Source organism: Pinus tabuliformis, chromosome 7 (assembly GCF_031772625.1).
Source record: "Pinus tabuliformis cultivar Carrire ecotype Pingquan chromosome 7, CPIR1, whole genome shotgun sequence".
In the NCBI taxonomy this organism is placed as follows: domain Eukaryota; kingdom Viridiplantae; phylum Streptophyta; class Pinopsida; order Pinales; family Pinaceae; genus Pinus; species Pinus tabuliformis.
The window spans coordinates 1,729,412,806-1,729,424,732 of record NC_142293.1 but is presented as its reverse complement, the minus strand read 5'-3'; the positions used below and the strand labels follow the sequence as shown (position 1 = coordinate 1,729,424,732).

Here is an 11,927-nt window from a genome sequence, read left to right as displayed (position 1 = left end):
ATTCATGAAAGGATGGAGGGATTCTGAAGCCAAATCCATGCCCTTCTTCAGTCTTGGTGATCTGTGGGAGTCGTTCAACGAGTGGAGTGCATATGGTGCTGGAGTACCAATAGTGTTGAATGGAAGCGACACTGTTATGCATTGTTATGTACCGTCTCTTTTTGCCATTCAGCTTTACACTCACCCTTCTGGACCTAATATTGGCACCAGGTAGATTATCCAATTCACCAGTTATTTTCATAGCAAGTCATGTCAAAGGGAGGTTCCTTAATATTTTGTAAATCTGACCACAGCTAAATGCTTTTGTATAATAATAATATGGTAAATAAGGCATAATATACACCATAGCTCCTGTTGTTTAACAATTTTTTTGGAGAAATCTATCTTTGCAAACGATTCTGCTCTAATGCTGCTCCAGACCATGAAAACACTGCATGCTTCGGCGACTCTCTATATCAGTTGTGTCATATATGAGACAAGATTTTCCCTGTCACAATTCAGTGTTAATGCACGTCTTTCATTGGAGCAATATCATTTAAAACTTGATAACATTTGGACACATGATTCACGCTGGTTCAGTTGAGTCCTGAACATGCTCTGTTTTTTTTTGCAGGCGCCCTGGTGAGGAGAGTGATGCAAGTGATGATTATAGAGATACAGGGAGTGAAGGTAGTAGTAGTAGTGATGAAGCAGAGCGAGACTCAAAATATGGCGGGGCAATAGAAGTCACTCTAACGCTGCAGAAGAAGGCTTTTCTAGTGATGATGGTGAAGGAAGCAGTTGCCCTTCATTTCAATATTTTGAGCGAGTAACTCCATATAGTCGTGAACCTCTGGCTGACAAGGTAAGATTCAGTTATGCATTTATTTTGAGGAATGTTTTATTTCATGGTGTAGTTTCAATTGCGAGGTTAAAATTAATATCTGTTAACTGGATGTTGCAGATTGGAGATCTTGCCAAGGACTTTCCACAACTGAAAACCTTAAGCATTGATTTGTTGCCAACCAGTTGGCTATCGACGCTATTTCATTATAACCCATTCATAATAGAAATACCCATAAAGCATGCATAATCATACCTTTTCCGCTTTTAACACGTCTCTGCACAGTTATCGAGGCTCCCTTTATCACTAATCGCAATCGGGTCTCCGTGGGTCTCATTAACATGTGTTCCTCCATCTCCTCCGATATGTGATTAAACTATCCTTCCAGACTTCAAATATAACAAACGCGCCCATATAACCCTATCGGGTCCGCTCTTATCGCCTATCGCATTACTCCTCTGCCGATAAAGCTCTATTGAGTGTTTGCGATGCAATCACTTCGCTGATCGCATCGACATCATCGCAATCGCATATCGCATTGGTTCACGGCTGATGCTTACTCTTTGACTTATTCCGATGCAATTAATCTCCACCATTGATCCTATTCCCGATCCAACGATCGATGTCCTTTCCCGCTCAATCAAACTTGCATGACACCTTGTGACCGTTGATTTGGATCCACTTGATCTGATGATCCAAAATGATTTCGGGTGAGACACAAGCATGGAAAATAACCGCTCGATAAAGCGTTTTTCTCTCTCCTCTCTTGTGCTACATGTCAATTGCTTAATGGAATCAGGTGACTACCCTTTAATACCACTTACCATTTTTCTTTTGCCCGATAATCCGCCTTTGTTTATAAATCCACCTTCCTCTGTTAACTAATGCCTGAGCATGTTAGCGCCCGATAACCATAGATCCATGAGATCCAACGGACCCTGTGCATTGACACCACACTTCTTCGTTTGTCCCTTTTCTTGACTTCGCTATTTCTTCAATGTTTTCCTGTCGTTTTGGTTTTCTTCAATGGTTTCATTCTTCTGCTCTTCCACTGCTCAACTCTCTCTGAGCTTAACTCCGCATGCTCCTTTGATCATTGTCCTCTTGGACTTTACTTGATCCTTCGAATGGATTCAAAGATCCATTACGAACCTCTGTCTCGTTCTTTACCTCTGCGTATTCTACAAAACTCTGTCTGCACACATATATTATACAGAATTCTGATTCACTCATAAAACATCATTCAATACTCGAAACACACACATTATACAGTTTCAGAATAAACCTCTGTATTATATAAATATAAACAACGATCACAGAATGAGATTCTCTGTCTCTCTCTGGCCTGATTCTTCTGATTTGTGGCCTCTTTTCACACTCTGCCCATAGGCTTACAACCACACTTTAGCTATCTATCTAGCCTATCTAAAACATCTAACCTTCTAACCCCTGTCTTTGCCTTTTAGGCTTACATTTATACAAAGGGATTCTAAAACCAATTCCTGGTTTAGATCCATAGATTGCTCAACAAAATCCTAAAATCTCTTCCTCATCCCTAAGGATCCTCTCTAACCCATAAAATCATTAACTAACTCCTAATCTGAGTTTTATAATTAATTTTCAAATCCTCTCATCTGTCAATTATCCTAAATCCCTCATGTTCTCCTACATTCGAGAACATTTACAAATATGCCTCACTATATTCAATTAAATCCTATTCTCATTAAAATCACTCAAAAGCCTAAATAATTACATTAATTCACACTTAGGAGACCAATTCCCTTGAAAACACAATACCCCTATGTCTACTAAAATACAATGACATTATTGCGTTGAATGCTCCTGCATCATGATTCCAACACAAAAGTAGAGATCAATGTAGCTTGGAATTTTATATATATTGTTGCATATATGGAGATTTTTGGGGATTCTAGGTGTGTTGTAGATTGGTTGAACGAGTACTTCTCCTTCAATGTTGGTTGGATAGAATCCGAGTGTTAAGGGAGCACGGACACTTTCAACTATTATCTATTCTGCATATACATAGGGAATTGAATTGTACAATAGACACACTCTCTAAGAAATACTTGCAGGATAAGGAAAGATACATTTTCCTTGAAAAATATCAAAATGGCTCACTAGTGGGAAGGGGGAGAATTCAACTCCCTACTGGTCAACGACCTCAATCTCTTCAGTTTTGACACAATCAAACATTGTGGATGCCTATCCGCAAATGTATATGTATACCTATTTAAACATTATATATATGTCGATAAATATTTTGTATTGTTGTATTCTAGTAAACTACTACACAACTTTTTGTGAATGTTTTAAGTAATGCCTATGTGTAAGCAGTAACAAATGTATGCACTCCTTTTATATTAATGAAAATATGATTTTTCTTCTTATAAAAAATTATATCCAAAAATTTGAACCGAGGTTAAAAGAATTCACCAAACCATTAAATTATTTAACATTTTTATCTAATTATTTTAAAATATATATAATAATAATTATAATAAAAACCAATTAATATATTGCTATTAAAAACAATTCCCTTATCTAAAAAGGACACTATATGAAATTAAGGACACTATATGAAATTATGGTTGGTACACTTTTAATCTGTCACGAACCTAAGTGGACTTATAAGTACTTTTATATAATTATTTTAAAAAATATATAATAATTACTATAATAAAGACCAATTAATATATGACTATAAGAACAATTCCCTGGTCTAAAAAGGACACTATATGAAATTGAGGTGGGTACACTTTTAATCTGTCACGAATCTAAGTGGACTTATAAGCAAATATTACAGGAAGCACTATTTAATTGATTTCATCCTAATCACGAATTAAATGTGAACAATTTGAATTGGCTCAAATATAAGTAAAAGTAAAATATTTATGAGTTATAATTTGAATATTTTAAATATAAATAAAAGAGAAATAATTATAAATGATTATTATAATTTATAGTTTGAATTTAAATTATTTTAATGTAAGTTTAGAGATTTTTTTTTAATTGATGTTGAGTATGTGTTTACATTGTTTGGTTTATTTAAGATTTGTAAATAAGTTAAAAAAAGATTTAGAAGTATTTTGCAAATGTGAAAGTATGCTTTTACAAATTATTAGTGAGTAATTCCAAATGGTATGTTTTTTCTTGAATAATGGAATAATTCTAAATATAGTGGTTTTCCTTTAATAATGATGATTAGTAAACCTATATTATAGCCATTAATGATGACTACCTGATCCAAGTGGCTCCAAAAATACTCAGAATTCAGCAGTGGCTATGGAAAATCTCAAAAATTAAAGTCCCTGGATTGAAGTCAAACTAGAACCAGATCGTACTCCTTATAGCCCTGATTTCAACAGTGTGAATGACACTCAAATCTGAGTTTGTATTGTCAAGTTATAGCTGGTCAAAATTCTGGTCAAACTTGGCCAAGTGGCAACCACTAAAGAGGCAAAAATTTGGCAGCATCCCAATGCACGCAATTCGTCCATCGGAATGGGCGAATTTGTCAAATCGTTAATTTGTCTAATAACCCTTATTTTCCCATGGGAAAATTTGAACTTCTATGTTACAAAAAACCAAAAGAATATAATTTTTGGGGTGGCGGGCCACCAACCCCGCTACCCCACCCAACGGTCTGACATAATTAAACAATAAAAAAATATGTTTTAGGTGGCCTTGGGTGGGCAGGCCACCCCTAGCAGACCCGCCCAACCCCGTTCACTAAACCCGATGGAACCTGCATGTTAAAACATTGTCGAAGAAATGTGTATTAACCACGCCAACCATTAAATGACATACCATATGTTGTCGGCGCGTCGGGGGAACAACATCAAACCAAAAATATTACAAACCATCTCGTTATGTGAACATTGTCGGTTGCAACGATATGTATAACCGCCATCTAATTTACACAATATGCCAAACATTTGTTACACCGTTTTGTGAGTTATCAAAACAATCCATGCTCAGTTTGGAGCGGGCGAGTTTTGAACCTGACCCACCTCTACAACATTTGCCAATGACAACAATAGGCCAATGTCCCCATTCGAAAGATGACCCACTCGATTATATATAAACTCAACATATTTTCCTAGTGGACCAGGAGGGCAGTGGAGGAGTGCAGAACCTTGAGTGACCTTTTGGTGTGGAACCATCAGTGGGGGAATATGCCAAGATGCTGAAAATATTCCCTTAAAGGGCCAGAGGTGCCAATGTCAGAATTTGACAAGTTGATAGTCATTTTTGCACATTTTCTCACCAGGAGTCCAATTGTGTAATATGTTTCCCCATTTGAGTAGCATAATTTTAGGCAGCCGACAACAAAGAATCTTTGCAGAATCTTGTGGAATCTAAAAGATTCCCTCAAAGGCTGATTTTTTATAGAGGAAAAATGATGCCAACTTTATAGTCATTTTTCATAGAATTTCGCAGGGAGCGTAGTGGTGTGCTCAAAATATTCATCCGAGCAGTGGATTTGTTAGCCATCTTCAGGAAGGAATCTTCGAGATTCCAAAGGGTCCAAAATTTGACGGTGTCAGAAAGGGGAAAAGTTCATAGTCGTTTGACATGATTTCATGCCATGAATTCAGTAGTGCAGTCCATTTCGTCAGCTGACATTCACATTTTTCTTCCATCCCCAATAGTGGAGGTAAATGACGCAATTATGTCATGATTTTTTTTAGATTGCTGAGATGATGTTTTAGTTGTTGCGATCCATGATTACCATTATGTTGAGGGATGCTTGTATGCATAATCATGTGAGAATTTATTAGCTTTTCATGTTGAAGGAGGACCCATTTGAGTGAGAGTTCCTATATGTAGAACGTCTCGTGGAGAGACATGCCACTCTTGTTGAGGGAATTTGCCCATATGAGTGAGAGTTCCTGAGAACGTCTGATGGAAAGACATGCAACTTTGGTTGAGGGTATTCATTCTCGTAATGACAAATAATATACGATATACATCATCATCATTTGCAACATTTAATGAAATGACCTCCCCACTTTTAACACCAGAGCTTGGAGACATAACCCACATTGGGTGAACTTTGTTATCAATGTGTTTGAGTGCTTTGTTTTGATGGATGTCATTATGTTTCATCTTCTTTACAGTATGCACATGTGTCTTTTCATGCTCTTTCATATGAAATTCTGCTAACATCACAGAAGTAAAGGATCTTAGTTAATTTTTGTAGCTAAAGAGATTCAGATCAAGTTTGGTATCAGAGAGGTCTTCTTGCTGATGTGAATTGCGAGTGTGAATGATTGAATGTGCAATAAGAAGGGAAATAAAGAACAAAAAATATGTCTATGGGGACTTCCTCAAGATGGAACACATAGTGGACATAGTGTATGTAGATTATGAGAAGAATCTGGGAAGAAAGGAACAAGAGAAATAAAGAGTAGAGGATAATGCTCCATCTACCCCCTCAAGTGTACATTCATCTTGTTCGTCATCTTCTCATCATTCGAATGAGGAGATCAATCAAAGCCTTCAAGAAGAGAATTCTAAATTGAGGAGACTTTTACGAGAGGAGAAAGAGGAGAAGTAGAGATTGCAGCTTCAACTATGAGCCATAGAAGAGGCCTTGGAAAAATTGAAGTGCAACAAAGGCTTGGAGAATCCATCATCACATATTTTAGAATCGACAACTGAGGTAAACAATGTTGATCGTTCTTCATTTTCATTTTCACATGACACTATTTTTGTTGGAAACATGGAGGTACCCATTTCAGTCACTGACATGAGAATCCTTACAAAGATGGGGTATAAATGAGGAAGATTTGGTGTTAATGGCCAATGAATGAATCAACCATTGGAGGTTGTACAAATACCTCGATTTGTAGGTTTGGGGTACACTAAAGGAGAGTATTAGAAGGCAACAAAAGCTTCCAAGACATTATCGAAACCATCGAAGAAAGAGGATGATTGCAACACATCAAAATCCTCCCATGACAGTGCATATTGTAGAGGAAGAGCGAAGGCAATCTCTCATCGCAAGAATTGCACCAGAGACAGTCAAGAGAGGCATAAACAATTCAATATTCTAGAGTTCATTTTGATTACAAGCATATTTTTAATGATGAACATAAATCATGGCATAGAAAACCATGTAGTTTTTGTGATTTACATAACCATGTGGTTGGTGAGTGCTAGAAGAGAATGGCAACAAGAAAGAGGATGAAGCTTGAAAGGCCTTCTCCACATCAGGGAAGGAAGCAGGTTAAGCAAATTTGGAGGAAGAATACCTTTTGCAGTCATTGCAATAGAGGTGGTCATCAAAGCACTACGTGTTAGAGGCTCCATCTAGAGCAATTTTCTAAAGACAAAGCATTTGTGAAGGAACCAACCGGTGATGATGTTCAGAAAGCATTTGTGACCTTGGTGGCCATAGTTTTTTAAATTAATCGGAGTGAGTTTATTTATTCAACCTTGGTTAGTCTATCCACGAGCATAAATCCATCTAACTCCGGACCTTTGGTTAGTCTTGTTGAGATTGCAACAAGATGATGGAGCTTAGTGAAAAGAGTCACCTTCACTAAGTGGGCCCGCAGGCTATTTTTGGCGCAAGTCTATTTTTAGACATATGGATCATGTCTATGATTGCAGGTTGTTGTTTATGGATGATTGATCAAGTTGGGAAAAAATAGATGGACTTCTATTTTTGATGAAAGTGTGAGTGATCAAAGTCAAAAATAGAAAAGTCAAATATTATTATCTCACATTAATATTTGGACTATAAACTTAATCTTATTCTCTTGAAGCACTTCAGTTTGAGCTACAGAAGTGGCACATGCAGCTGTAAGAAGGAAATATACTTTTCTTATGAGTCAGTTGAGTTGTTGCATGCATGACTTCAGTTAGAACTCAATCAGTTGAGTTTGGTGGAGTTGATTGTGGAGTTGATGGAGTTGTGTTCAGTTTAGCTTTGTTAAACTAGTTGTATTTAGTCTAACTGGCAAATAGACTAGAGATGAGTTTGGATTGGTGAATTAGTTATTAATTAATTCACAAGTTATTAACTCATAATACAACTAATGAATACATCAGTTAACTCAGTTGCATGTCAGTGCATGTTCAGTTCAACAGGGACAGGTGGTAGAGAATCAGATTGCTATCAGTTGTGACTATAGTTGTGCACCAAATCTTGCACAATCAAATTGGGAGTATGCCAATGAGTTTGCCCACGTATTTTCCCACATTATAGCTTGTGCTCACATCCAACAAAGTGTGAGTGACTATTTTTCAGGTGAAAAACGAGTTTGGTAAGCCATTCTCATCAGTTCTTGAGCAGGTATTGAGCAGAGGAGGCAGGCAAGCAGTGGAAGAGATTTGGAGATCAGATCTGAGCTGCATTGTGTGTAACGAAGGTGGAGATACTTGTGAGAGTATTATGCTGTGTAATGTTACATGACTCAATCATTAATATATACAGATAGTTGGGGTTTTTAGCGAGATGTTTTCCCCGGGATACATACTGTGTTAATATGTGAATGCTCTTTATGTTTTATTGTTATTGATGCGTGCTATATTGTTGATCAACGTAAAGAGGAGCTTATGTATTGTGTATGGTTTCCGCAATAGTACATGATCAGGATAATCTCCATTGAATATGTGTTAAATTATTCAAAATTTCTACATGGTATCAGAGCGAGCTAGATAATTGTAGAAAAAGTTTCTACATGGTATCGGAGTTGTTGATCATCAGATCTACTATTCAGGAAGTGTTTACATTCTATTTCTTCAAGCAGAGTCTGTAATCGGGCCAGGTAGCCTCTGGATTCATCCTTCTTTTGGAAGGTGAGATATCCGGTGAATGCCCATACAGTCAATCTCTGTACGAGAAATATTGTGTTTTCACGAATTCTAGATCGGAGGTGGTTGAGTTTGGAGCTGGTGGAAATCAAATTTGCAGCAGTGTTGTTGAAATGTCTTTCAACGGATTGCAAATGTTATTCCAAAGCAAGAGCGACCTGGCGCTCAAGGATAAACTCAGTAACAATAAAGGTGAGAATGGATCTTCATCAAAGGTATCTGATGAAGAGAATTGTGCTTTGGCTGCCAAAGCAAAGAAGGGGAAGAACGAGAAAGCTTCTCAGTCTGGTGCGAAAGGCAAGAAGCAGGATATGTCCAAGGTGAAGTGTTTTCACTGTCACCAGCATGGACACTATGCCACTAATTGTCCGCAGAGAGAAGAAGAACAAGCAGCTGCTGGATCTCTCATAATGGAGAGCTCTAGCCTCACAGTTTGAGCTTGATTTTTCATTGATCGCATGCTTGGTTTCAAGTGTGATGGGATCAGTGTGGTTCTGGACAGTGGTGCGTTCTTTTCACATGACGGGAGATAGAGATTTGTTCTCTGATCTGGAGGACAAAGATCTTGGAGTGCACATCGAGATGGGCGGGGATGATGGTAGATACAGTGCGACCGGTATCGGTACCAATTCCTTTGAGAGGGGAGTCTGGTAAACCTTTGTATTGAAGGAAGTCATGCATGTTCCAGGATTGAAGAAGAATCTCATCTCAGTGGCGATGTTAGAAGACAAGGGGTATGATGTTGTTTTCAGCGAGGGAAAGGCCTTCCTGCACAACAAGACAACTGGCGAGACCCGGAAGATAGGGGTTCGAGTGAGGAACCTTTATCAGTTGCATGTAGATGGATGCACAGCAATGGCGGGCAAGGCAGAAGGATTGGTGAGCCGGGATGATGGCGAGTTGTGGCACAGGAGATTGGGTCACCTTCACCATGGAGCCTTGAAGATACTGCAGCAGATCACTACAGGGCTTCCTAAAGGCACACTTGCACAGTCAGATCAGTGCAAGGGGTGTACTTGGGGAAGTTTGTGAAAGCCACCTTTCACGAGAAGGATAGTCGCGCCACGACGATCCTTGAGAGAATTCACACAGACGTGTGTGGACCTTTCTCAGTTGCTTCAACAGCAAAACACAGGTATTATGTGGTTTTTGTTGATGATTTCTCTCGTAAGTGCTGGATCTTCTTCATGCAGAAGAAGAGCGAGACATATTCAAAGTTCTGTGAATTCAAAGCACTGGTCGAGAAGGAGTCGGGGAAGAAGGTGAAGGCTCTTAGGAGCGATAATGGTGGTGAATACGTCTCGGACGAGTTCAAGGATTTCTGCAAGACAGAAGGGATTCGTAGAGAGCTCATAGCTCCCCATAACCCACAAGAGAACGGGGTAGCTGAGCGGAAGAACAGAACGATTGTGGGTGCTGCACGGGCAATGTTGCATGATCAGGGCCTACCCCTTCACTTGTGGGCGGAAGCATGCAATACAACAGTTTATGTGCAGAACCGTTGTCCTCATAGGATACTTGGCATGAGTACACCTGAGGAGACTTATTCTGGTAAGAAGCCTGATCTTTCTCATTTGAGTATTTTTGGTGCTAACGTTTACATGCATGTGACGAAGGATGCCAGGAAGAAGTTGGAGCCGACCGCAGAGGTTGGGATATTTGTGGGGTACACTGATACGCCCCACAACTATCGTGTGTATTTTCCAGACAGTGGTAAAACTGTTGTGCGACGGGATATAAAATTTCAGGAGGAGAAATCCATGAAGTGTTCGCTTGAGAGGGAGCTACACTTGCATGCAGATGAGGAGCTATTAGTTCCTAAGGATGAGCTTCAGGACGTGGATCAGCCACAGGACGAGGTTCATGGAGTGGAAGAGACCACTCATGCAGTGCCAACCATTAGAGGGCGAAAGCGCTTGATAGAAGCTGAGCGACTGGCTCAAGATGCAGAGAAAGTTGTAGGACCACCTACAGCCCAACGCAGGCAGAGACAGTCACCTGATAGGTACACTGGATACATGGCTGTTATGAGCAAGTGTGTTGAGACTGAGCCATCCTATTTCGAGGAAGCTGTGGAGGATCCCGCATGGGTAGACGCCATGGTGGAAGAGTATGATTCTATTGTCAGAAACAGTGCATGGGAGATTTTTTCTAGACCAGAAGGGAAATTAGTGGTGGGTTCGAGATGGATCTACAAAGTTAAGCAGGCAGCTGACGGGAGTGTGGAGAAGTACATGGCAAGATTTGTTGCCCGAGGCTTTTCCCAGATTGAGGGGATCGATTATGAGGAGACCTTTGCACCTGTCGCAAGGTATTCTTCCATACGGACGATTCTTTCTCTCTCAGCGCAGATGGGATGGCACATTCATCAGATGGATGTGAAGACTGCGTTCCTCAACGGAGTCATTGAGGAGGAGGTGTACATTGAGCAACCTGAAGGCTTTGAAGTCTTCAGCAGCGAGTCGCATGTGTGGAGGCTCAAGAGAGCGCTGTATGGGTTGAAGCAAGCACCACGTGCTTGGTACACACGGATAGATAGCTATTTCACAGGACTTGGATTCTCCAAGAGCGAGGCAGATCCGAACCTATACCAGATTGTGGTGGAGGGTAAGTTGCTTATCATTATACTGTATGTTGATGATTTGTTTCTAACGGGTGATGAGCTGTTGATACTGTCATGCAAGAAGGATCTTGCTACAGAGTTTGAGATGAAGGACTTGGCCTCCTTCACTATTTCCTAGGATTGGAAATATGGCAGCGCAGTGGTGGACTGTTTGTTTTTCAGGCCAAGTATGCTCGGGAGATACTGGAGAAGTTCAACATGCATGGATGCAAGCCTGTTGATACTCCTCTTCCTGGAGGTTGGAGGAAGGAGGATGCCACTTCGGGAGAAGAAGTGGATGCCAATGTTTATCGACAGTTGGTGGGGTCGCTGATTGTATTTGGTCAATACACGACCTGTATATGCTTCGCAGTTTAACCAGCTTTGCACAAGCTATGGTTAAGCCTACCAAGCTCTTCTGGAAGGCGGGCAAGCATGTATTGCGCTACTTGAGAGGCACATCGGGATATGGTTTTGTGGTACAGACAGGAGGATGAGGTGAAGCTATGTGGCTTCACGATGATGCAGATTGGGAAGGGAGAGCCCAACGACAGAAAGAGCACATCAGGAGGGGTCTTCAGTATTGGATCGACAACAGTTTCTTGGTACAACAGGAAACAGAGATCCGTGGCACTCAGTCAGTGGAGGCGAGTATAT

At 39.9% G+C, this 11,927-nt stretch overlaps 1 protein-coding gene across 1 annotated transcript; it reads left to right on the top strand.

Moving 5' to 3' along the window:
- Positions 1 to 1,358, top strand: LOC149255243 (uncharacterized). Its single transcript, XM_089457188.1, has 3 exons — positions 1 to 210; positions 614 to 844; positions 944 to 1,358. The coding sequence occupies exons 1-2, from the start codon at positions 5 to 7 to the stop codon at positions 810 to 812; spliced, it is 405 nt and encodes a 134-aa protein (XP_089313314.1). The 5' UTR covers positions 1 to 4; the 3' UTR covers positions 813 to 844; positions 944 to 1,358.
- The last annotated feature ends 10,569 nt before the right edge of the window (positions 1,359 to 11,927 follow it).